The sequence below is a fragment of the Archocentrus centrarchus genome, chromosome 2 (assembly GCF_007364275.1).
Source record: "Archocentrus centrarchus isolate MPI-CPG fArcCen1 chromosome 2, fArcCen1, whole genome shotgun sequence".
Classification (NCBI taxonomy): Eukaryota; Metazoa; Chordata; class Actinopteri; order Cichliformes; family Cichlidae; genus Archocentrus; species Archocentrus centrarchus.
Genome location: NC_044347.1, coordinates 8,196,964 through 8,224,887, shown reverse-complemented (window position 1 = coordinate 8,224,887; position 27,924 = coordinate 8,196,964). Strand labels below are relative to the sequence as shown.

General features: G+C 41.5%; 1 protein-coding gene across 1 annotated transcript; it reads right to left on the bottom strand.

Moving 5' to 3' along the window:
• Positions 1-6,348: 6,348 nt before the first annotated feature.
• LOC115798527 (NLR family CARD domain-containing protein 3-like) lies at positions 6,349-21,418 on the bottom strand. The gene is made up of 9 exons (XM_030755399.1): positions 21,392-21,418; positions 20,994-21,216; positions 17,748-17,861; positions 17,080-17,147; positions 16,091-16,530; positions 15,823-15,996; positions 15,176-15,229; positions 7,040-7,123; positions 6,349-6,367 (listed from the first exon to the last, which is right to left on the bottom strand). Exons 1-9 carry the CDS (start codon positions 21,392-21,394, stop codon positions 6,349-6,351), a joined length of 1,179 nt encoding a protein of 392 aa, XP_030611259.1. The 5' UTR covers positions 21,395-21,418.
• Positions 21,419-27,924: the final 6,506 nt, after the last annotated feature.

The window sequence follows — 27,924 nt, the reverse complement described above, 5'->3', positions numbered from 1 at the left end:
TCTGCACTTCTGCTTCTGTGAAGAATGTCTGCACTCTTTCCACTACTACCTGGAATAGAATCTCAGAGTTTTCCTCATCTCGGGGTTACGATCTCAGTTAGATAAACCTGAGACCTGAAGAGAGCCCTGACAGGAATCACACTGCACAGTAAAAAATAGCTTTCATTACAGTATATCACTGCACAACAAGAGCAGATTAAGTGTTTGATCAACAAATTACAGAAGGTAACGCACACATTTGAAGAGACCATTTTATTTTGTGAGTGTCAAACAGCAACGACTTTAACTTTAAGACACGTTTTCCCCAAGAAATTAAGACACAGCTGTTTGTTTTCTAAAGACATCAAAAAACAACTTTTCATCAAACTGCTGGATACCAATCAATAATCCATAATCACGTGGCTTTGCCTTCAAAGTTTGTCCTGAAATCAGAGCTGAACATCCAAACCTCACAGAGCAGAAACAAACAGTAAAGTTCCTGAAGACAAACTGTTAAAGGAGGAAACAAAGCAAACTTACAGTTTCTGCAAACAGAGCAGAAGAAGAAGAAGCTCCACTCCACTCCACACCTGGACACTGAACACTGACACACAGGTGAGCTACTTCTTGAAAGGAGGCGGGACTCTACCTGTAAGAGCGCAGGTGGGAGGGGCTCAGCAGGAGCAGCAGTCTAGTTCATTTAACATCCTTCAAGTTCCTGAACATCAGACTTTAATGTGAAAGTGAAGCTTCCTCTTTGCTCCTGTTCTCATTTCTTCCCTTTGAAAGTCTCTGATTTTGAATTCCACTCTGTTATTTCTCTCCTTTCTTTTCTGTTTCCTTCACATTAAATCTGCACTTTGATTTCCCTCAAACCAACATGTTCATGAAGCAGCCACAGCTGAACTTCTCAAAGCCTCTGAGCTCTGAATAATACAGACATGATCTCACGAATAAGAACAGATCAGAGTGTTTCTGTGACTCTGCACAAACAGGAAGCACTCATGTTTGGATTGAGCTGTCATCACTCATTATCTGTGATGTTACCCACCTCTGGTGTTCCACTAATTCAGTTTCTAGATTCAGGTACAGTTTAAATAAAGTTTTGAAAGTGCAGAGTTGTCATTTTTCTGAACATCTCACTGACAAAACTAAGACAGTTACTGTGTGACAGGGAAAGCTCAGTCAGTCACCCTTTGAGTTAATTTCAATTAAGTAGAATTAAAATCTTAACCTTCTTAGCAGGAAATTAAACCAGTGTATTTTTTAAAACTCATCTTTCATTTACTCACATATTTAAAATATTCAATTCAACTCATTTCAGTTTTATTTATTTAGCATCAAATCACAGCAGTTACCTTAAAATGCTTTTTGTTCTAAGGTAAAACCCAACAGTCAAAATGACCCCCTAAGAGCAAGGATTTGGTGACAGTGGGAAGGAAAAACTCCCTTTTAGCAGGAAGAAACCGCCGGCAGACGGGAGGGTTCAGGGTCACCTGATCCAGCCCTAACTATAAGCTTGATCATAAAGGAAAGTTTTAAGCCTAATCTTAAAAATAGAGAGGGTGTCTGTCTCCTGAATCCAAGCTGGAAGCTGGTTCCACAGAAGAGGCACCTGAAAGCTGAAGGCTCTGAATCCCATTCTACTCTGAAGTATCTGAGGAACCACAAGTAAGCCAGCAGTCTGAGAGCGAAGTGCTCTGTTGGGGTGATATGGTACTATGAGGTCTTTGAGATAAGATGGGGCCTGATTATTCAAGACCTTGTAGGTGAGGAGAATAATCTAACAGGGAGCCAATGAAAAGAAGCCAATATGGGAGAAATCTGCTCTCTCTTTCTGGTCCCTGTCAGGACCTGTTGGCTCTGCAAGGCTGACAATAGACAGACCTGAGATCTGTGGTCTCTTAAAAAGTAGCTAAAAACTCATTGTTTCAGTTTCACTTGACTTGTTTGGGACTTACTTCTACACTTATGTCACCAACCTTGTTACGATGGCAGCTGAACAATCCATTCCTGGAACTTCAGTCTGTCACTTTCTGTTAGGATGTTTATGACGAGTCTGTTAAGCAACACATTTCCACTCCACATACAGTAATAACCCCCTGTGGGAAAACCAGAGTTTAACACTCTGCATGCTGAACTTAAACAAGACAATAACAGAACTGGTGTCAAATAATTCCTGCATGAAGACAGTATGATCCAGAGCTTTGCACAAAGACTCCACACAGTTACACATTTCAAGTCCTCCTGAAGAGCACATATTCCAGGAGGAATCTGAGGCATTATGAGCCACAGAAGAACTGATAATTCTGTCTCCAGAAAATGAGCACATGGAACAAAACAAAGCTGATTTCACACACAGAAAACTGTATTTATTTCAGCTCACAGCTGCAACATTACAAGATCCAAACAGTCATAACAGCAGGAAAAAAAAATGCAACTTAATCATAAAAAGTCATAAAAAAAGCTCGAAATCTGCTTTTATTGACCTATAAGATCCTGAGAAAAATCAACAACCTCCACAAAAAGGACTGATTATAAATCCCAGCCAATAAACATGAGTGATTAATGATTTTTTTGAATAGTTAAAACAGTATTTATTGGCTACAATTACATATATGTAGAGTGAAGCTACATTAATGCCCACAGAGCTGCACCCTGCCAGACATCACTGTCTCCGTGTGTCCACTGATGACAGCAGCAGTCATGTTAAAAACCGTCTGTGGGGAACAACCTAAACTCTAAATGTGATTTCACTGTTTTTAAACACAAACTTCTTCAGATTCACGAGCTCTGAGATCAGCTTTGAAATCAGCTCCATGAATAACAGACGTGTCAGGCTCAGCAGGAGGGGAGGAGTCAGGGCTGAACAAACCCTGATGACAGGTTTTCTTTATTCTTTACTGGAAGTGTGCGCACGTCACCAGCACATGCTGCCAGTAACAACCTATTAAACCTGCTCCAGGGGCTCGTTTATGGGAATAATTTTAGCAAACAACTCTGAGTTTGTTTACTCTGAGATGAGGGAAACTCCGGGATTCCTGTTCCAGAAAGACCGCGGTAACTCTCTGACTCCTCCCCTCCTGCTGCAGCAGGTGGCTGACATTCGGATACATTTCGCCATTCATAAAGTCACAATCAAAGCTCTGAATAGAGCCATTTGATATGCAGAAGTTTATATTTTTACAAACTCTGCAATCCCAAGAAGATGTTACTTTGCTTTTTTCTGTAGTAAATAACTTATATAATAAAATGTTAATAAAATAGTTTTCATTTATAGCAAAAACAAAAATGAGAGTGGCTCTGGTCTGTTTCTGATCTGTTTCTCCACATTTTTATCTTCAGCTCATCCTATCATGTTTGAACCAATGAAAATTCATGTGCTTTATAACAATGAGATTTTACATTGAACTCGTATTCGGTCACAGATACAGATTGGTCCAACCTCTTTAATCTGTTCCCTCCTGATTTTTAAGAACCTCGCAGTCGGTCCTCACACTCGTTCACACTCCTCGGTCCTCTGGATGAACCCCTTTGGTCACAATATGGGAGCTTTGGTGGAAAGAAATTCATGTTCTCCCTACAAAGTCTTTTTAGGTGGGATAAGATAAGATAAGATAAGATAAGATAAGATAAGATAAGATAAGATAAGATAAGATAAGATAAGATAAGATAAGATAAGATAAGATAAGATAGTGTTTATTTGTCACATGCACAGTTATACACAGTACAATGCACAGTGAAATGTATTTTGTACCTGCAACCATATATACACGCACATATAAATAAGAAGAATAAAAATAAAAATAGGTAATAGACAAAACATTAATATTACACTAGAAAATGTAATATAAAGCGATGTACACAACTGTGTATGCAGTGACCAAAGGGGTTAAAATGGTGGTTCTGCTCTTTATTTACCTGCTGCCATGGTGAATCCTGGTATCAGAGCTCCACTGGTGCACACTCAGAGGTGATTGAACAAACTCTGATCATCTGTCCTGGACAGATTATTGCTTCAGAGTTTATTTTTACTCTCAGAGTTTGTCCTGGGCCCAGATCCTGCGTGGATGGTCAGCTTTGTGGTTTCACAGTGAAACTGAGGTTTGTTTGGACAAACAAATTCTGGAACGACACACAGAATCAGGTTGTTTATGTGCAGGTCGGTTTGAAGAAGTGTGAAGGAGCACTGACTCACAGGTGAAGAATGAGGCTGTGCAGCATTGGCATGTAACACCTGCCCTGTGGCTCACCTACTTTACATGAAGCTCACAGCTCAGTTCACTGTGATCGACTCCTATTTTTAGATTTACGTGTCAGACTCCTTCATGCTTCTCCAGCATGAAGCTGCCCTCAGACCCACAGAAGCTCTCTGGTCTGTTAGATCCCCGTCAGCACTGTCGTTTTCACCCCTTCACTTCTCCTCCTGTCACACTCCGTCCAACCACCAGGTGTCCTCTCCTCCTGCATTCAAATTCATGACTAGCTTGTCCAAACACACATGATTGTAAACACAGACGTTCAGGCTTCATATTAATAGGAATGAAAGTGAAAGTAAACTGTTAAAGTCACAGGGACTGAGAGAAACTAGAGTGATCACCGCTCTCCAATATGCTGCACTCAACCTCTGAAATGTTTCCACACTAATGCTGATCATGTTCGTCAGTGCTCATGTCAGTAGTGACTGTGATTTATAAACAGAGCAGTGGGCGCCGTCTCAGATCTAAGAATAGATGTAAATGAAAGCATTTGAAAGTCTGTCTCCGTCCATTTCAGAGGAGACATCATCTCTGAGCAGGTCTGATAAACAAGGAGAGCTGTGCAGGGGAAATTTCACTACTTAGCTTCTGTATTGTTACTTATACTGTTATACTTATACTATTGTTACTTATTGTATGACAAAATGTTTCAGTTTGAAACAAACGGAAAATTTAGCAAAAATGTGAGAGCACATTTAAGAAAAGATTTTTTTTCTGCTTGCAGTTATTGCGGTTAGGTTACCTGGTAATTTTAAATTTCCCAAAGGTGTGTACGTGAGTGTGAATGGTTACCTGTCTCTCTGTGTTAGCCCTGTGACAGGCTGGCTAAGCATGTACCCTGCCTCTCACCCTATGGCAGCTGTAGGGGTAGGGCTTCAGGAATGTAGAGGTAACACCTGCTGCAGGTTGAGACATTCCTGACTTTTTCTTTTTTTTTTTTTTCCATGTAACCCTGTTGAGCCAGAAACATACTCAGTGATCTCAACATTACTGAGAACAACAGAGACCAGACAGCACATTCAGGTCCCACCGAGGTAGCCCAGACACCCAGGAAGCAGAGCCCATGGCAACACACCAAGTGAGGGATGGCAAACCGACCCAAAGCCCAGAAAGAAGGAAGAAGGAAGTCACTGCACGATGAACCGTGCCACCCAAGCAGCTCCCAGACAAGGACCGGAAAGTGATGGATGCTCATATGCCAGCAGGTCACTCAGCCCAAAGCCCCAAAAACCCACCCTGGCAGGACCCATCAGCCCCTACCCATCCCCCCAGTGACACCACCCCAATCATCTAGCTACATTTTATTTTTTAAATGAAGATAAATGACACAGCATCATGTTGATAAGCTTCTGGCAAAATTAATGGCAATCAAGTAACATCAAACAAGTTTTACTGATGATGTCATAGAGACAGCTGACAGCAGAATTTAAATAAATTAAAATCTCTTCCTCCTCTGAGCTCCCCAAGTGAGAATTTTAATATTAATTCATTTTTAAATTCATGGACACCAAAGTGTTGTTTCTGACATTTCTGTTTATTTGGTATCTGCATAATAAAAGACTGTATAGCTGCATGAGATCACTTTTTGATTGGAAAAATAAAATAAAAATAAAGATAAAAATAAAACAAAAGCAAACTGTAAACTGTATTTGTGTAATGCTACAGTTCTTTGTAGTTTGGCACCTCATATCATATTACTATGATCGATTATTATATCTTAAGCACTATAAGAATAAAGTGTCATGTGCATGTAGTCTGTGGTCATGTGTGGATGTTCAGCATTTATGCGTCATACAATTTGAAAAAGACTCCCACAAAGAAAAGATCCAATTTCCTCAGTGTAAGTTTCTCCAGAAGACTCATGACTCCTTGATGAGTGGATGTTTTTTGTTTGTTTAATTACTTGATGGTCAGTAATTAAATTTATCTCTCATTTCTAAAGGTATAACTCTATAAAAGTATAGTTAGCATTTTATCATCAGCTGTAAAAATAAATTTCAGAACACTGGCAGGTAAATTAATCTTTTGGGTCTGTGCAGCTCAGTGATTCCTCTCTGATATGTTTCACATGTTTGTTTCTCCAGCAAAGGAAGCAGGAAGATCTCCATGCTCAAGTCCTCAGAGAGTCACTGAGGAACCAAACACAAGTCCAAATCCAGGATAAAGAGGTTCAGTGAATGTGGTGTTGAAGGTGTGGAGGTGGATCAGAGTGTCAGAGGAGACTCTGTAGAAGGACAGAGCGCCAGCAGGACAGTCCACATACACTGCTACTCTGTGAGAGACAGAGGAGGAGGAGGAGGAGGAGGAGGAGGAGGAGGAGGAGGAGGAGATGCATGTTTGTCTCTTATTGTGCCAGACAGAGTAGCGACCATCAGAGCAGAACAGACTCCAGGACTGATTATTACCTCCCAAACTGCGGTCGGTGTTGTCTCCTTGCTTGCTGATTCTTCTGTAACTCACTGATATATCAGCCTTTCCACTCCACTCGACCTCCCAGTAACAGCAACCAGTCAGATCGTCTCTGCACAGAAGCTGAGGATACCAGTCAAATCTGTCTGGATGATCAGGACATGACTGATCCTTCTTCACACGTGTCACCTTCCTGTTGTTGTCAGACAGTTTGAGTTTTGTGTTCACTGTGTTTGCGTTGATTGTGAGTTGACAGAAATCTGATGACTACAAGTGAAAATATAACCATTTTGATTTTTAACAGGTGTGATGTTTCCAACCTCTCATTTTGAGCTAGAAATATTAAAAACCCAGACAAACACACACCCACACATTCCATCAGCTGATCTTACCTGATAATTGTACAGTCTGGAGTCTTCAACTTTTTCACTCCTGACTCCTTCAGGTCATTATTGCTCAGGTCCAGCTCTCTCAAACTAGAAAAGTGGGAGCTGAAAACTGAGGACAGAGTTTCACAGCTTCTTTCTGAGAGATTACAGCCACTCGTCCTGAAGAAAAATATTAACTCTTGAATTTGCATGATCTATAAAATATAACCTCTGCACATGAGAAATCTAAAGTTAAATCCTACTTTGATATGAAGTAAAGATGCAAAAATTAATGAAAAGTCCTGTTATAGTACAATCAGGGAAGAAGTGTGAGTTATGATGGGTCTAGTTAGAGTAGTATGCATCTATGGTGTAAACACCATTCTCAAGTTATTGTATCCACAAGATTTTCAGAAATCATGAACTCTTCGAACATGAGCCTTTAGGTCAAGGTCACTGAGATTCAGTCTCATGCAAGACTTTTAGTAGATGCATCTATGGTGTGAATTTGAACCTTTGAGGTCACATCTTTCTTGAGATATGGGCAGCTCAGTCTGTGACAATAGTTGAACTTTCTCTTCAAAACAATCAAAATTAAAAGAAAAAAAAAAGGGATAATATTTGATATTAGTTATTTAAAGTTGTCATGAAATGCTGTGGCAGGCAAGTTGAGGACTGCAGGACTGAACTTTTAACATCAGCTTTTATTTGCTGAAACTCAGAGCTGGAGGGCACCAGCAGAACAAATGTCAAAACACACTTTAGCAGACAGGCAGAGCACACAGTATGCAGGAACTGACAACTAGGATGCAACGAGGATTAAAGGGGAATGGAGACAATATCAAGGTTATCAAGGAAATAGGACACACTAAAGGGGATGGTGCCCAGGAGTGCAGGTAGATCGCACCGAACCCCCAGTGGAGTTGGGGAAAAAATGTAGATTGCACGGCATTAAAAGAAGTAGAAGCTGGATGATAAATTATCATCTATCCATGCCGTTAACACCCTAGGCACGCGCATTTAACCACACTAGCTTTGCTAGTAACTCGACCACTGCAATACTGACAGAACTCTAAGGATTCAGGAAATGTATAATACACCCACGCTGTCTTTGTGGGAGGTGATTGTGAGCCATACTTACAGTGTGAGCCATACAGGTTTAGGCCAGAATGTTTACGGGTTTCCGAGCAGCAACATATGTGAAGTGACACTGGGGATCAGACATGATATTCAGAACCAAGATATTGCTCCAGTATGGCCACCGCATGTGTCTTAAGAAGATGAACTGTGCTCCTACATCTCTAATAGACTCACAGCTTCATTCAGTCAAGACCTGTTTATGCTGTTACCTGTGGCAAAGTCAAGCCTATAAAACACACTTACTAATTTTCCACTGATGAGGTGCCCGTGCTCCTGCCAGTACTGGTGTCAGTTTCAAGTAACCGGCAAAACGCTTAAGAACCAGCCTGCATTTCCACCGCGCTTTGTGAACTGATCCTTTATGTATGAGTGTGGGCGGGTCCACGTCTGGAAACAAAAGCCGAAGGGCACAAACGTTGAGGAAAAACTGGAGGTGACTGCAGTGCAATGACCCACAGGTGTTCCTGGCTGCAGAGCAGGAACCCAGACTCCACCCTTGAGGGAGGAGAACAGCCTGCCCAGCCCACCACCTGGACCAGGAGGAGAAGGAGGGACAGACTCCAAAATCAGAGCAGACTGAGCTAACAGAGAGCTCCGAGCTCAGGTTAAAACTAAATGATGACTAAAACTTTGACCTCAGTGAGGAGGTGTGGTCAACCGTGTTGCTATGTGTGATGTAATCACACTTTCAAAAATTATGATTGGTTTAACAAAACAAACTTTCTTAATAATAACGAACAGAATGCAAAGTGAAATGGATTGAATCACTGAATTGATTTAAACCTCACTATACTCTGCACAAATGTTCCTGTATACTATGTAACAGGAACAGCAGGGTGCGAGATGCCAGCAGCCAGGGCAAGTATGGAATGCTGTAACCAAGTAGCTGCATAGTATAGAGGCCCAGTGTTTTGATTTCCATTTGTGCAGTTCTGTTTTTGGTGTATTTCTGGTTGTGTTTCTTTTGTTGTTTTTCTTTGAGTTTAGTCTCTCAGTTTGCTGTAGTTTTGCATTGTGTTTTCCCTTTGTCCCCGTCTCCCCATGTCTCTGTGTTTCTGTGCCTGTTTGTCTCTTTGTGTCTGGCTCCCCGTGTTTTGACCCCTGTTTAGTTCCCTCTGTGTGCCAGTTCTCCTGTTAAGTCTGCGTGTACCATGTTTAGTTACTTCCTGTTTTATTTTGTGTTGCTTGTACAGTGTTTAGTTTTGCATCATCTTGCCTCATCTGTGCAATGTTCAGCTGTACCCACCTGTTGTCACTCCCCTCGTTAGCCCTTGTGTATTTAAGTCCTCAGTCTGTGTCTGTTCCTTGTTGTGTCATCTGTCTGTGTTCCCTGTTTGTTTTTTTTTTTGTCGTGCTTAATTTCTCCCAGGCTTATTTGTGTATTTGTCTCTGTCTTGGTTGAGATTTAGTTGTTTGTTCCTAACTTGTGAGCCTCCAGCAAATAAAGCTGTTGAGTTTAGGTCTCTGTTTCACATCCTGCTTTGAGGTCCATCCCTTCTTACTGCACAGCTTAACCGTGACAACGGGAACATCTGTGCTGAGTATTATGTGGAAGCCTCGTGGTACAAATGCAGCCCCAGACACTTATCCCATTTAGGAATGATGGAGCTGAGATATTCTCTCTGTAGCACCTCTTTAGCTTATTTGGCTTTAATGAGAGGTGGCTAACCTGAGTTCTTTAAAATCCTCACAGAACCTTGTATTTCACTGATAAATTTAGCAGAATTTCCCTTTAGACACACAGGTTTAAAAAAAAAAAAAAAAAAGGACGTGGGCTTCATAGATAATTGGTAACGTTTCTGGGGAAAACCTGGTCTTGTTAGGAGAGACGGCATCCATCCCACTTTGGATGGAGCAGCTCTCATTTCTGGAAATCTGGCCAAATTTATTAACCCTCCTAAAAACTGACTACCCAGGGTTGAGACCAGGAAGCAGAGCTGCAGTCTTACACGCCTCTCTGCAGCTTCTCTCCTCCTGCCATCCCCCCAAAACCCCATCCCCATAGAGACAGTGCCTGCTCCCAGAGCACCAAAAAACAAAGCTAAAATCAGCAAAAAATTATTTAAGTATAAAAATTCAAAAACAACAAGTAATATAGCTTCCTCAAATGCACCAAAGAATAAAACAATTAAATGTGGATTATTAAACATTAGGTCTCTCTTTTCCAAGTCCCTGTTAGTAAATGATTTAATAATTGATCAACGTATTGATTTATTCTGCCTTACAGAAATCTGGTTACAGCAGGATGAACAGTAACTGTCAGAATGCTCGAAGCACAGGTCGAGGAGGAGGATTAGCTGCAATCTTCAATTCCAGCTTATTAATTAATCACAGACCCAGACAAAGTTTTAATTCTTTTGAAAGCCTGACTCTTAGTCTTGTCCATCCTAATTGGGAAAATCAAAAACCTGTTTTATTTGTTATTATCTATCATCCACCTGGTCCCTACTCAGAGTTTCTGTCTGATTTCTCAGACTTTTTATCTGATTTAGTGCTCAGTTCAGATAAAATAATTATAGTGGGTGATTTTAACATCCATGTAGATGCTGAGAATGACAGCCTCAACACTGCATTTAATCTATTGTTAGATTCAATTGGCTTCTCTCAAAATGTAAAGGAGCCCACCCACCACTTTAATCATACTCTGGATCTTGTCCTGACATATGGCACTGAAACTGAAGACCTAACAGTATTTAACAGTAAATTGTAGACATTACAGAAAAAATTATTCATTACCATATCAAAGATTATTCTTCATGTTCAGCTGCTTTCAGCACTGCTGGTATTTGTTTAGACTCTTTTGCTCCAGTTGATCTTTCAGAGTTAACTTCAATAGTTACTTCCTCCAAACCAGCAACATGTTTATTAGATCCCATTCCTACTAGACTGTTCAAAGAAGTCTTTCCAATTATTGATGCTTCTATCTTAAAAATGATCAATCAGTCTTTATTAGATGGCTGTGTACCACAGACCTTCAAGGTGGCTGTAATTAAACCTCTGCTTAAAAAGCCATCACTTGACCCAGCTGTCTTAGCTAATTATAGGCCAATCTCCAACCTTCCTTTTCTCTCAAAGATTCTTGAAAGAGTAGTTGTAAAACAGCTAACTGATCATCTGCAGAGGAACGGTTTATTTGAAGAGTTTCAGTCAGGTTTCAGAATTCATCACAGTACAGAAACAGCATTAGTGAAGGTTACAAATGATCTTCTTAGAGCCTCTGACAGTGGACTCATCTCTGTACTTGTCCTGTTGGACCTCAGTGCAGCTTTGATACTGTTGACCATAACATTTTATTACAGAGATTAGAGCATACTATAGGTATTAAAGGTACTGCACTGCAGTGGTTTGAATCATATTTATCTAATAGACTCCAATTTGTTCATGTAAATGGGGAGTCTTCTTCAGACAGTAAGGTTAATAATGGAGTTCCACAGGGTTCTGTGTTAGGACCAATTCTATTTACATTATACATGCTTCCCTTAGGCAGTATTATTAGAAAGCACTGCATCAATTTTCATTGTTATGCAGATGATACTCAGCTTTACCTATCAATGAAGCCAGATGACACACATCAATTAGTTAAACTGCAGAAATGTCTTAAAGACATTAAGGCCTGGATGACCTCTAATTTCCTGCTTCTAAATTCAGATAAAGCTGAAATTCTTGTTCTCAGCCCCACAAATCTTACAAACATGGTGTCAAACCAGATACTTACTCTGGATGGAATTACTTTGGCCTCCAGTAACACTGTGAGAAATCTTGGAGTCATTCTTGACCAGGATATGTCCTTCAATGCACATATTAAACAAATATGTAGGACCGCTTTTTTGCATTTGCGCAATATTTCTAAAATTAGAAACATCCTTTCTCAGAGTGATGCTGAAAAGCTAATTCTTGCATTTATTACTTCTAGGCTGGACTATTGTAATTCATTACAATAACATTACATTTTTACTGCTCAAACAAGAGAGTCTCACTGTGATGTACTGTTTAGTCAGAATCAGCTTTTTATTTGGACCCTGAACAGACTCACAATCAAACTACAAAACTGAAGTCCAGGAACACAAAATAACGGTCCTGCTGCCGTGTTCCTGCTACAATACTCAAACTGGCACATTAAGTAAAAATATCTTATCCAAGTTATTCACTTTTACTTTATTACAGTATATAGATTCTCTGCTGAAGCAAAACATTTTATATATGCAGCTTGCTGAGCCATACCTACGTAAGTCAAACAATAAAGTTACAACAGTGCAAAATGTACTGCATAGTCCCATGAATTTATATTAGCTGGTGATACAGAAAGAAAACACGATAAAACATTACACCCACCTCTCATCAAAATATTAAATTCACATTCATAATCATTCAATTCTCAGAATGTCAGAACAGACCACTTAAAGTTGAGCTATTTCTAACAGTATTAAATAAATATCAGGATGAACTCTGGCTGCTCACCAAAGCTGTGTTCATTGGCAATAATGTGAATTGAAACATCTGAGCTGAACTGAGCTTCAGAGAAACACAACATCCTGATATTCACTGTGGAGCTTTAAGTGGAAAAAGACAGAAAAACAACATGTGGATCCTGGAATCCACTTTTCCACTATCTGTTCAACAGTCTGAGTTTCTCTGACAGGAGGACACTCTTTACACTAAACTCAGCACAGAGACACTGAGGAAGCAGGAAACCAGACTGTAAATCCAGGATAAAGAGGTTCAGTGAATGTGGTGTTGTAGGTGTGGAGGTGGATCAGAGTGTCAGAGGAGACTCTGTAGAAGGACAGAGTGTCAGCAGGACAGTCCACATACACTGCTACTCTCTCAGAGACAGAGGAGGAGGATGGAGGAGGAAAATACCGAAATATTTCTGTGTTATTGTGACAGACAAAATAACCTTTAACATCAGAGCAGAACAGACTCCAGGATTGATCATTCCTTCCAAACACACAGTCAATACTGCCTCCTTTCCTTCTAATTCCTCTGTAACTCACTGATATCCGAACCTCTCCTCTCCACTCGACCTCCCAGTAAGAGACACCAGTCAGACCATCTCTACACAGCAGCTGAGGATGTCTGTCATCAAATCTGTCCTGATCATCAGGATATGACTGAACTTCCTTCACATGTGTCACCTTCCTGTTGTTGTCAGACAGTTGTAGCTTTCTGTTCACTGTGTTTGTGTCGATTGTGAGTTGACAGGAATCTGATGGAGAGAACAAATACAATCCAGCTGCAGTTATTGATCCATCATCTGTTCATTGATTGACACTTTGATGATGACTCCTGACATCAGAGATGTGAATGAGTGATGTGACAGTTTGAAGATGGTTGAATGTGTGCTGCTTTGTTTTCATCAATCACATTAAAAACACACTTACACTTCCTCAGACCTGGGATCAGCCATCGGACTCCAGCAGGCTCCACCCTGAAAGGAGGAGGGGGGTCAGAGCAGCACAGTCTCTTTCAGCATGCACACATGGACATTACATCGCTCTCAGACACACACTGTTGGACACTGATAAAGGAACAGTCACATGCTCTTTGATTTATTTGCTTTGAATCTTTTACAGACCTCCGAAGGAAAGACCGCCCCATATACAGTAATCAGATACCTGTTTTTTTTATGTGGTCCTAGTCATGTGTCTTTGTTATTGCACTTGATAATGTCCAGTTCTCAAGGTCTTCAGACTTGGACCCAGCTTTTAATTTTCAGCTGTTTGTTATTAAATTTTTTTATTTGTTTGTTTAGTGCCTACATTTTCATCTCTGTGTTATTCCTCAGTATTTTCACTCCCAGGTGTTTCAGTTACTTTTAAGACTTGCATATTTGCGGTTGAAGTTGCTCAGTAGGAACAACTGGTTACCTGTCAATCAGAAGGTTGGTGGTTTGATCCCTGGCTGGTCCAGTCTACATGCTCAGGGTATACTCGGGAAAGATACCGAATCCTGCTCTCCATGTGCTCATCAGAGTGTGAATGTTAGATTATTGAAATTATTGTAATCACCCGTGTATTGTTATGCAAATATTTATTTCCTTTGTGTTTATTGGAAAAACATAAAAAAAAGAAGTTGGATAAAAAAGTCAAAATCCATATAATTTCATGCTCAACTCCAAAAATGGGCCAGACAAAATTACTGGCACCCTCAACTTAATATTTGGTTGCACACCCTTTGGAAAAAATAACTGAAATCAACTGCTTCCTATAACCATCAACAAGCTTCTTACACCTCTCAAGTGGAATTTTGGACCACTCTTTTTTTGAAACTACTGCAGGTCTCATATATTTGAAGGGTGTCTTCTCCCAAAAGCAATTTTAAGATCTCTCCACAGGTGTTCAAAGGGATTTAGATCCAGACTCATTGCTGGCCACTTCAGAACTCAGGACTTTGTTTTCATTCATTTCTTTGTGCTTTTTGATGTTTATTTGGGGTAATTGTCCTGCTGGAAGACCCATGACCTTGGACACAAACCCAGCTTTCCTTTGGTAATCTTCAGATTTCATGATGCCTTGCACACAGTCAAGGAATCCAGTGCCAGAGGGAGCAAAACAACCCCAAAACATATTTGAACCTCCACAGGGTTTGTTTTTCCCCTTTAACAGAGTTAGGTTAACAGTTTTACCCCCAGAGATGTGAATCCATCTCTGTACAGAGATTCAATTTATCTGATTAAGTTGAAGGATAAACATTAAAGACTTTTCCTTTAGACATCAGTTTGGAAAGGTTCTTAATATAGATGTTCCTGGAAATGTTCCTGGAAAGATTTTCCAAATCAGATTTTACTTTATGAGCAAATTGAAAAGCTCCCACACATGAGATTGAACAATCACACAGGATCAGAGTGAAGGACAGAGAAAAAGATTCAGCTCCTCCTCTTTAAGATACCATCTTTGTCAACAACAGGCCTCTCCATACCTGAGAGTTTCCAGTCTCAGCTGCTCCAGCAGCTTCACTCCTGCCTCTCCTGGATGGTTGTAGCTCAGGTCCAGCTCTCTCAGATGGGAGGGGTTGGAGCTCAAAGCTGAGACCAGAGACTTACAACCTTCTTCTGTGATCAGGCAGCCTGACAGCCTGCAGACACAGGATGTACTCTCAGAAAAATAAGAAACCCTCTCCAAAGAAATATTTTAAAAGGAATCAACATTTAGCAGCAAAAAAAAAAAAATAGACAAAGAGTTAACAAAACCTACATAAAGCAGAGCTGAATCTGGTGGGAGAGTCCTCTAGTTTTAAAGGTATTTGGTGATAAATAAAATTGTTTGGATTAAAATGTTGGCAAGATGATCTAATAATCATTTAGAAAATTAAAGTATTTTAATTTGGTGCAAGAAATTCTGAATATCTGAATCAAATTGGAACACAAACCATCAAATCATTCTTTCAGGTTAGAATGCTTCAGTGTGGTTGCTAACATTTCCATTTGAGGCTAAATATATTTAAATCTTCAGCACTGTGAAGAATTTGTTTTCTCTAAATGAAAGGAAAAACTGAAAACTTCTCAATGTTTTAACTCAAATTACAATATGAATATGAATTCACTGAAGGTTCTGATATTTCAGTAGTTTAAAAATAGACAGTTTGATAAATCACAGCAATCCTATATCATGACTGAATGCTAACCATGTTTAAAGTAATCATAATTAGAACATTTTAAGACTCCTGACCTGAGTGCTTCCAGGTTACAGTGTTGAGCTTCCAGTCCAGAACACAACACTTTCACTCCTGAGTCCTGCAGATCATTGCCACTCAGGTCCAGCTCTCTCAGACTAGAGGACTGGGAACAGAGAACTGAGGACAGCATTTCACAGCTTCTCTTTGAGAGGTTACAGCCAGTCAGTCTGATGACACATTTATAAAATTATAAGTTATGTTTTTCTTTTCTATTCAAAAGATAGCAGTGTTTTTGAAACATATAGTTTTATCATAACTTACAGAGCTTTGTTGGAGACTTTGACCACTGGCAGCAGCCTCAGCAGAGCCTCCTCTGAAGCAGAGTATTTCTTCAGGTCAAACACATCCAGATCTTCTTCTGATAACAGTAAGATGAAGACCAGAGCTGACCACTGAGCAGGAGACAGTTTATCCTTGGAAAGGCGTCCTGATCTTAAGGACTTTTGGATCTCCTCCACTAGAGAACGATCATTCAGTTCATTCAGACAGTGGAGCAGGTTGATGCTTTTCTCTGCAGACAGATTCTCATTGAGCTTCTTCTTGATGTAATTAATTGTTTCCTGATTGGTCTCTGAAATAATTCCATCATTCAACAGGCCTTGTAGGAGAGACTGATTGGTCTGCAGTGAAAGACCCAGGAGGAAACGGAGGAACAAGTCCAGGTGTCCATTTGAACTCTGTAAAGCCTTGTTCACAGCACTCTGGTAGAGGTGTTGCTCTGTCTGGGACGTTGTTTGTTGTTCTTCCAGCAGATTGACTCCAGAGTTGATGAAGGTCAGATGGACATGAAGAGCAGCCAGAAACTCCTGAACACTCAGATGGATGAAGCAGAACACCTTGTCCTGGTACAGCCCTCTCTCCTCTATAAAGATCTGTGTGAACACTCCTGAGTACACTGAGGCTGCTCTGATATTGATGCCACACTCTGTCAGGTCTGATTCATAGAAGATAGTGTTTCCTTTCTGCAGCTGATCAAAAGCCAGTTTTCCCAGAGACTCAATCATCTTCCTGCTCTCTGGACTCCAGCGTGGATCTGTCTCAGCTCCTCCATCATACTTGACCTTCTTCACTTTGGCCTGAACCACCAGGAAGTGGATGTACATCCCAGTCAGCATCTTAGGAAACTGTCCTCTCTCTTTGGTTTTCAGCACATCCTCCAGAACTGTAGCAGTGATCCAGCAGAAGACTGGGATGTGGCACATGATGTGGAGGCTTCGTGATGTCTTGATGTGGGAGATGATCCTGCTGGCCTGCTTCTTATCCCTGAATCTCTTCCTGAAGTACTCCTCCTTCTGTGGGTCAGTGAATCCTCTGATTTCTGTCACCATGTCAACACAGTTATGAGGGATCTGATTGGCTGCTGCAGGTCGTGTGGTTATCCAGAGGTGAGCAGAGGGAAGCAGGTTCCCCCTGATGAGGTTTGTCAGCAGCACATCCACTGAGGTGGACTCTGTAACATCAGCCAGGATCTCAGTGTTGTGGAAGTCCAGAGGAAGTCGACACTCATCCAGACCATCAAAGATGAACACAACCTGGAAGTCTTCAAAGCTGCAGATTCCTGCTTCTTTGGTTTCAGTAAAGAAGTGATGAACAAGTTCCACCAAGCTGAACTTTTTCTCTTTCAGCACATTCAGCTCTCTGAAAGTGAATGGAAACATGAACTGGATGTCCTGGTTGGCTTTGTCTTCAGCCCAGTCCAAAGTGAACTTCTGTGTTAAGACTGTTTTCCCAATGCCAGCCACTCCCTTTGTCAGCACTGTTCTGATTGGTTCATCTCTTCCAGGTGAGCCTTTAAAGATGTCTTCTTGTCTGATTGTTGTTTCTGGTCTGTCTGGTTTCCTGGATGCTGTTTCAATCTGTCTGACCTCATGTTCATCATTGACCTCTGCAGTCCCTCCCTCTGTGATGTAGAGCTCTGTGTAGATCTGATTCAGAAGGGTTGGGTTTCCTGCTTTAGTGATCCCCTCAAACACACACTGGAACTTCTTCTTCAGAGCAGATTTAAGTTTGTGCTGACATGTGACAGGAATTTCTTAAAGAAAACAAGAGATATTCCTCACTTTGAATGCACTGCATCTACTTCTTTAAAGCAGATTTTTGTTTACGTTGGAATATGATGCAAAATTGTCAAACAACACAAAAAATTTAATCTCTAAAATACAAATTTCATCATCATTCAAAAGCTTTCATGTCATTCTACCACTGTGGTTGGGTGTGGCTTTTACCTTATGGAGCTCTGGGTTCAGGGAGAGTTCCAGGGGAGGGTGGTATATGTCTCTCCCATTTCACAGTAGTGTGCTGGGATTGTGTGTGTGTGTGTGTGTGTGTGTGTGTGTGCAACAGATGAACAGTAATGCTGGCAGCAGAGAAGCTGGTACAGTAACAGAAGCTAGCCGGGCTGAGCTCACTGCTGGCTACACCGGGCATCTTCGGGCATGTACACTGGGTGGTGGTAGAAGCTCCTTGTTTCTCCTGGTGTACCACCATTGATTGTGGGGTGGCCACCACTCCACTCATACACTAATCTGCTCTTTCTCCTGAGGCTGTAACAGAGACAGGAGCTGCTTCCAAATTTTCCCTTAATGGAACCTGGACAGGCGATCTGTGTGGCTCCCCCTTGTCCTGGAGGGATGTACAACTTTCTCCTAAAGTACAGCACCAAGTTGATTCACAACAGGATGTGGTGGACTTGGGCTGTATACAGACCCAGATCCATCAAACCCTGGGGTATTGTTGAGATTAGGTACATTCATGGTGTTCACAAATACTGCATGGTTCCAGTTGAAATTAAACAAAAGGGCAAATAGTGCCTCTTAAGGATATTCGAGTGGGAGTTTGCCCATTCAGTCTACATGTGTTTTGTGGACTTAGAGAAGGCATTCCACTGTGTCACTCGAGGTGGGAGTATGGGGTTTCTGGCTTATTGTTGTAGGGTATTCAGTCCCTGTACAACCACAGCAAGCACTTGGTCCATATTGCCTGCAATAAGTTGGACTTGTTTCCTGTGGGTGTTGGACTCTGTCAGGGCTGCCCTTCGTCACCAATTCGATTCATAATTTTAATGGACAGAATTTCTAGGAGTAGCCAAGTGACAGAAGGCTTCCACCTTGGGGGTGTTGTAAAAATAATTCCTGTAATAGTTTGATAACCATTCTTTATAATAATTACACTCATGTATACACTTTTCGTTGAAATGAAATTAAAGATGAACAGAGATGCCTATGTGAAGAGGAAACCTGTGTATAACCTTTTTGTACACAGTGCAATTCTAACCGCATGTCTGGAGGCATTCCTTTGACCTGTCTGGTTTTCATATTTGTGAATTTAAACTTACCAAGGTTGAGAGAAGTGAAAGGTTATGCTAATGTCATGTGTTTTAATTTTAGCTATAGTAAAGTGCAGATTTGACTTTCCATTTGAGATAGAGACCTTTAGGCGCTGCACTGAAGTCAAACTTTACCAACGCCAGTGTTTCGGTTACTTCCTCTATTGCCTATACGCCTTCCTTTTTGTTTAACATGTGCTCGAGTGTTCAAGTTGGCTCGGAGGTAGAGACTGAGTTTGTATTGATGTTATTTGCTCCTAGTTTTCTTGCAAGAAAATGAAAGATCTTTGCGAAGCCTGGTTTTCAGTAAGTTTCCAACAGTGGCCTCAGAATCGTGTCGTTTCTCTTTGCAGATGATGCGGTCCTATTGGCTTCATCAGGTGGTGGCCTCCAGCGTGCAGTGGAACGGTTCACAGCTGAGTATGAAGTGGCTGGCATGAGAATTAGCACCTCTAAGTCTAAAGCCATGGTCCTCACCCAGAAAAGGGTGGTGTGCCCACTCCAGCTCAGGGATGAATTGCTGTCAGAGGTGGAGGAGTTCAAGTATCTCGAGGTCTTATTCGCGGGTGACGGGAGGAGGGAACGTAAGATTGACAGATGGATCAGGGCTCCATCTGCAGTGATGCAGACTCAGCACCGGCCTGTCATGGTGAAGAGGGAGATGAGTGTAAAAATGAAGCTGTCAATTTACCAGGCAGTCTACATCTCTACCCTCACCTATGGTCATGAGCTTTGGGTAGTGACCAAAGGAATGAGATTGCAAATACACGCATCAGAAATGGGCTTCCTCCAAAGGGTGGCTGGCCTCTCCCTCAGAGATAGGGTGAAGAGTGCAGCCACTCGGGAGGGGCTCAGAGTAGAGCTGCTGCTTCTGCACATTGAAAGGAGCCAACTGAGGTCGTTCGTGCATCTGACTAGGATGACTCTTGGGCACCTCTTGGGTGAGGTGCTCTGGGCATGTCCCACTGTGAGGAGACTTCCAAGCAGACACAGGACACGCTGGAGAGATTAAATCTCTTGGCTGGCCTGGGAATGCTTTGGGGTCCCCCCGGATGAGCTGCTGGAGTTAACTAGGGAGAGGGAGTCATGAGCATCCCCTCTTAGGCTGCTCCCCCCATGACCCAGCCCCGGACAAATGGAAGAAAATGGATGGCTGGATAGATGACAAAATGTATAGAGATAAAGCTGTGCTTAGCCCCCATCTTGTGCACTCTTTAATTTTTGGAACAGATTGGGGTCAATAGGTTGGGGGCAGTGGTGGAGGGCTTCCTGACTCAGGCTGGAATTAAACTTCTGCGTCGGGTCTCTATACAAACATCTGCATTGCCGCCTTTTATGCCTGCGTAGGTGCACTGTGCGTGTTAATTAATTTTTGGTCCCATCCCAGTGCTTTACATCGGTGTCCACCAACAGAAACAAATAAAATGCTGGGACTTTTTCCCTCCTGGGTCCTCTTGCTGTGGTCAATCTCCCACTGATAAATTCAAAAACTGAAGGGAAAATTAGCTGGAAGTTCACGGAAGGAATCGGCAGCGCTGAACAGTTGGATTACAATGTCGATCTCACATATAGTTATATAGTGGATGGCCAGCCATCAGCTGTTTGTGTCTCCCATTTCACAGTAGCTGGGACTGAGTGTGTGTGGCAGAAGGAGAGTGGGCCTAGCAGCTGCTGCTACAGCAAAAGAAGCTGACCAGGTAGTATTGTTACAAGCAGTGCAAACTCTGTGTTCAAGTATTAAAGAATCATGCAGTGTGCGTGTGTGTGTGTGTGTGTGTGTTTGGGTTGCTTCAGTGTTGCTACAAACACCATTTTAAATCTTCAGAGAAATCCTCTTACTGCTTTCCAGACGGTCAGCCAGCTCCTCCTGCTTCATTCTCCTCAGGAAGTTCAGTGTGAGATTCACAAAAGCCTCTCTGCTTCTCTTCTGCTCTTTATCCTCACTCTTCAACAGTTCATCATCCTCCTGACTCTCTAAGCATTCTGGGTAATCTGGACTCAGAACCTTCTGGATCTTCTTCAGTTCATTCTTCACAAAAGTGATGATGTTGTCCTCCAGCAGCTGGAACACAATATTATATGAATGACCCAATCAGACTGAATCATAGAGCCAATCAGATTCATGTTACACTCAATGATAATCCACTGATCTACAAAATATGGAAATCATAGACAAAGTGCAGCATGGAGATGACTGAAAGAACAGATGTAACAGTAGTTGTTGTACATGTACAAACCATAAATATGGAGTCCAGCTGTGTTTGATGCTGCTGGGCAGACTGACCACTGGGAACCTCTGAGGTCTCCTGATCCACTCTGTGAAGGAATCATCAAGAATTAGCATCACATTATGTTTCTGACTGTGAGCCGATTCATTTATGAGACAAACAGGCTAAAGGTTCATGAAATTATCTTTGGAGAAAGTATACTTTATTTATAGAGCACTTTTCCAAACAGCAGCTCCAAAGTGCTTCACACTTATAAAAAATACAATGAACACAAATATAATTTAACACAGGGCTGTCAAACATGCAGCCAACACTGAGGATGTGACAGTTCCACAGTGGACAAAGTAAAATGTTATGAGTCTGTGTCTGGATGCAAGACATAACTTAAAAGATGTTTATTGTGAAACAAAAACCAAAATTTAAAATCCTTGTGGGATCCAGATGTGGAACACAAACAAAAACAAAGCGAGGCCGGACAAGAACACACAAACACTCCAACACAACAACTTCAATGACACAATGACAAGCAGGAAACACAGGACTAAAACACACCAATGAGGGAAAATGAGGGAAAGTGGAAACAGCAGGGAGCACAGCTGAACACCACACTGAGACAAAGGGAAGCAAAACTAAACACACTGCACAAGAAACAAGACATTACCAAAATAAAACAGGAAGTGGGACAAGGGAACAAAGATGCCGGCTTGACACAGAACACAAGGAACTAGAAATAACAAACTGAGGACCAAAAACAAAAGAGAACAAAAAACACTGGGCCACCGGCCCAGGACCATGACACCCAGGCTGAGCCACCTGACAGTTGCAGCCTGTGCCTCCATGTTCTCATGCTCCTCCAACAGTGCAGCAAACAGTGATTCAGTGTTTTTGATGAATTATTTTACATCAACAACATGGTTTATCTTTAGCATTAACTCATGCAACACCTCCTGGTGTGTAACACAATGAAAAAATACCAGTTTCACTTCTGGGCTCATTTCCATCACTTTGCCTCCTCTTCAACACTGAGACAAAAAATTATTTGTCCTCCTTCCAGCAACAACTGAGTGAATTTCATACCAACATATTTGACAATATTTCAGTCAAATTTGAGCAAAATGAAGCAAATACAAAGTGATCAAACCAAAAACTGAACTTTATGGAGAACCACACAACAAATGAGCTGACAATGAAAAAAAATCATCACCTATAAGTATTTAAGTAAATATGTAAGTAAATAATATTAGTGATCTTAGAAACAAGAACAAAACTCTTGTTTTCATGTTTGAAAGTCAACAATAACAGATTTAAGAGTCCTTATACTGCACTGTACTGCACATCAGTTTGTTCTCTGTCACCTTTAAATTTCTTTGAGTGTTTGATGGAAAGTTTGTTGCTCAGTTTCACCGAAGATAAAATATTATAAACCTTCATGAAGACAAACATCTCAAGCATGGAGAATTTATTCAGAAACACTGAGTCAGAAAGAACATTTAGACACACATTACCTCTCTGCAGGAGGAGGAACACCTGATTTAAACTTAGTAATAATCTCCTTTGACCGGCTGCTCTTGAAGGACACACAGCTGAGTTCAGGTTCAGGTTCATGTTTATGTTTTGTTCCACATCTTTTCCTGTGAATAAAGATGGATCATTGATGTGAGTGCTGAGCTGTGTGAGGGGAGCAGATACATTCAGGTGCTAATAAGTGATTAATGACTTTGAAAACTCTGATTTGTGTGATCTGTGATATTTAACTATAACAGGTTTACGAGTTCCTGGTTTTACACTTTGGTGAATATTTTATGAACACTTTGTTCTCTGCTGCCTGGAAATTTCTTTTAATGTTAGACGGAAAGTTTGTAGCTCAGTTTCACAAAACTAAGATAAAACAATGATGTGAACCTTCATGAGAACAAACCAGGATACTGAACAATGATTTGTCCTTCTAGCAACACCTAAGTGAAATTCCTCCGTACACTGTTTGAAGCACAGCTCAAAGGAGCCCCCTGCTGGAGCAGCTGCAGTCCTACAGACACTCAGCCTCTTCACTACACAAACACCTCCTACAACATCCATTCTTTACACTCTGACTGCTGTGTTTGTGCAACAAACTCCAACACACACCGCTTCACATATGAACACAGAAATGTGTGTGAAAAAGAGCTGAGCTGACATTAAACATGATGGAGAATTTATTCAGAAACACTGAGTCAGGAACAACATTTAGACACACATTACCTCTCTGCAGGAGGAGAACGTCCTTTAAACTTAGAAATAATCTCCTTTGACCGGTCGCTCTTGAAGGACACACAGCTGGGTTCAGGTTCAGGTTCAGGTTCAGGTTGGTTCCTGTGAATAATGATGCAGCAGTGATGTGAGTGCTGAGCTGTGACATGGAGAAGAGTCATGGACAGTTAGAGATGGTCATCTCACCTCTGAGCTTTGGTCTGGCTCTCATGTTCCCCACACAGAGTGGTTTTAGAGGGAGGGACTCCCTCCTCTCTGTCCTCACACTGATCCATGCTGCTGAATTCACATCAGCTCACACACACTTTCTACCTTCACCTGCAGAGGAAACACACATCATTCATGTGCACATCAACTGAAATCCTCCTTTCATCATGTGTGCAGCTGAATGCAGTCAGACAGTGTGAGGCAGAGGAAGCTGAAATCAGCTGCTCTGCTTCTACTCTCAGTCCACTAGATGGAGTCATGAAGCTGCAGCCCAGCACACACAATGCATTCACTGACACACACTGATTCACTTTGACTGGAAGCTTTAGTCTATTAATGTTCAGTCATTTTGACACATCTGAACAACATTTTCAAACATTTAAGCTGATCCATGATTCAAAGAGGATCAGCAGAGTTCAGAGTGTCACAATAATTAGTTAGCAGAGAACTGCACACACTGATTTGCTGACACACACTCCTGTGTGGTTTATTGACTTCAATCAAACACTGATCATCATCTACAGACGTCTGCTCACAGAGCTGAGACAGAGTTACAAGTTTGTTTTCACACATCAGTCTGAGCAGCCAGGCAACATTTTTGGAGTGAACGCATTTAGGTGTGGCACGCACACACACACACAAAGTCTGTTGTTAATTCCAGTTTGACCTGATCAGTTTGAACACAGACAGCAAAAAGCTTCATTTCTATGCAGAGAAAAGTCATTAGTGGAGCTCTTCATTGATTTGATGAAACTCAAGAATCAAATCAAAGAATCAAAACTTGAAATAGAATAAAAACCAAACAGAATCCAGAATCAAAAAGTCAAATCTCAGATTCTCTGATCTCATTCTGACTTTATTTGAGGAATAACGTCTCTTTACAGTAATGACAGACTGACGTCTGCAGATTAATGCGCTCTGATATCAACTGAATGAGGAAATGAGTGACAGTTTGAGGCTCAGAAGGATGGAGGAGTCAGAGAGAAACGCAGAGAGCTGAAGAAATCCAAATGGTTTGGAGCTGTAATCATCTTTAAATATTGTCAGTGATTAACAGACAGATCAGAGTTTGATATGAACCCTTTTGGTGGCTCTGATCCAGTCTCTGAGTAACACGACTCCTCTGTCTGCTCATCAAGAGTCAGCATCACTTCCTGTTGGAGGCGAGCCAGCAGTTTGTCACAGTGTTTTTAATCAGAGGCCTCCATGTTGGATCTATATCTCAGCTACAACCACATTAAATAATGGTGCTCATGATCTAAAAAGGTCAAACACAACGGCTTCACCAAACCACCAACTATGAACCAAAGAAAAGTTTGATCATTAATATTTTCTGAAAAATGGACAAAAATCAATCAATTCTGCTGTTTGTAAACTTTTGAGCACAACTGTTTGATTCTTTTTAATCTTTTGTGTTTTTGTCATGAATTCATAATTAAATTTTAAACACGGTCCCGTTCATAAAGTAACCTCTGACAATAAAAACCTGTTTTTCTCGACCTTTGAGAGCCAAACAATCAGGATCAAACACTCGAACATGAAACAGGATTTTTGTTCAAATCTGGTCAGAATGAAATCAGATGCAGGTGTTACAGGTTAAAGTGTTGGACAGTCAGTGTCCTCACAGCCGCTCCATCTGAGAGCAGATCAGAGAAAGTGTCTGCTGTAGTTGTAGAGCTAAAAGTCCTAAACACACAAAACAAAGACTAAAAACTGCAGTGAGAACATTTACTGAGCATTTTATGAACGTTGGTGAACAGGTTTCTGATGCTGCCACAGTGGATTGTTTCATACCTCAGTGTGTACGAGGTGCTTTCTGAAAACCTTCTGACCTGAGATCCCGACAAAGAGCAACAACGTGTCACAAAGTTCACAATTCTTACACATTTTTCTGAATTCCCTCCCAGCTGTCAATCAATCCACAGTAACAACACCTGAGCTCAGCTGCTGACCATCAACTAACTCTGAGCTGCTCTGATTTATGGACTCTGGTTTTAGTCCACAGCCTGATCATGTGATTTGTTTCAAAGAATGATCCAAAGTTTGTCCTGAAATCAGAGCTGAACATCCAAACCTCACAGAGCAGAAACAAACAGTAAAGTTCCTGAAGACAAACTGTTAAAGGAGGAAACAAAGCAAACTTACAGTTTCTGCAAACAGAGCAGAAGAAGAAGAAGCTCCACTCCACACCTGGACACCAAACACTGACACACAGGTGAGCTGATTCCTGGAAGGAGGCGGGACTCCACCTGAAGCAGCACAGGTGGGAGGGGTTGGTACAGTGATGTAAATGTCACCTGCTCAAGAAAAATCACTGGAATTTAAAATAAAGTTTTGAGTATTTTTCTGTTTTTATCAGCTGAGTGTGAAATTTGGATCACTTTGATAATAAAAACATGCTGATGATGACATCATGAAGAAGGTCAAAGTGACACTGAATGTAAAAATGTGTGTTTGGTGTTTGTGTTGTGACTGATGGTTTTTGACTCTCCTCCTTTGAACCCAGGGGCGGAGCTTCTGGAGGGGCTGGGAGGGCGGCACGCCCCCGGCCCGGGGCTAGCGGGGGCCCGGATGGGAGAGAGGAGAGGAGAATAAGATTTCAGGTAGCCAGGCCTCTGTCACGTCCGAGGCGAGGTGGAGAAGGAGGGCCCTGTCTTGATTATATCGCAATATGCACAGTATACAACCCACTATACATCACCCATCATTCATGTTTTACACGGGGGTTTTAAAGGTTGCCACAGTCAGGACTGAGTCATGGTTGCTCAAAACTTTACAAGACCGACTGACTTTAGTGATGTAGTAGGTGTAAAATATTGAATAAGATGTTGACTGGCTTTATTTTCACGCTAAAGGTCCTTTCACACCGGATGCGTTGCGTAAAAACGACATGAAATTTCGACTCTTTCGGATGTGAACTTGTCGTGTAACCTATATACACACACGACGCGCTGCGTTTTTGCGAATAAATCAGAGCGCTGCATTTAGCAACATGTGAGTTCATAGCTCAAAACGCGCACTGATGTACTGAATATACAGTCATGTGGGAACAGTAAACTCGGACTATTTTACCTCAGACACACAGCTACACGCTGCTCTGAGTCAGTCGGCTCTCTGAAATTATTCTCTGCCTCCTCACATGTGATCCCAACTCTGTCAACAACAACTGCCCACTGATCATATGAAATGTGCGTGAAAGCATCCGTGATGCAGCTTCAACTCCTGGATCAAACCATGAAACTCTCCCTGCTGCCGCTTTCTAATGAGCTGGATGAACCCAGAATCTCTTTTTCTTCCTTCTCTTGTTTAGAAAAATCACAACCTCATTACATCATCGTTTGATGTCGACTTCCTTTCTTTCACAGTGCGTTTTATGAGGGCAATTTAGTCGCAAAAACGCAGCGCGTCCGGTGTGGTTACACGACAGGTAACCATTTTTACGGACTAAGCTAACATGAGTGGCACTTCATAACATACACATTCCCGCTGTTCTGGGCATGTGTATGTTATAAAATGATGTTATGATGAGCTTTATGATTTGGGTATAAAGGGCCCGGTCATTTGCCCCGCCCCCGGCCCGGCTCTGATTTGTTCCGCTAGTGTTTGAACCTCCATGTCTCCTGCAGAGCTCAGCTGATCCTGCACACACGTCGTCTGGACTCACATCTTCACTAATCTGACTTTTACACACTTCACAGTTTCTTTTCCTGCTCAAACATCAAAACAGGAAATATGAACAATAAATGTGATGAACAAAGGTCGTCTCTGCTCCACCTCATCATTACAAAAATGAAACAATCATAACAAAAGTGTCTCCAAATACAAGAAAAGTGACTTTAATGAAGACAGATCAAAACAAGAGCTCCACTAACAGCTTTGTGTGTGTGTGTGTGTGTGTGTGTGTGTATGTGTGTCTCCACAGCTTCATGGTTTCACTTTAAAAAATATGCCGTCTGACTGGTCAGACCTGCAAATGTTCCCACCTCTTCTTTGAACACTGGATGTATAAGACTGGATGAAGGAACCTGAGGAGCCTGTTTGAGTTGGTTTGAAAAGCTTTATTGTCCAAAGGTTAACGAAGGGAAGCA

Coding starts and splice junctions, on each gene's coding strand:
- LOC115798527 (XM_030755399.1), bottom strand. Junction 16,531..17,079: donor GATTCAGGGATAAGAAGCAG/GCCAGCAGGATC, acceptor CACCTCTACCAG/AGTGCTGTGAACAAGGCTTT. Junction 15,230..15,822: donor TGTAACCTGGAAGCACTCAG/GTCAGGAGTCTT, acceptor CTGTGTCTGCAG/GCTGTCAGGCTGCCTGATCA.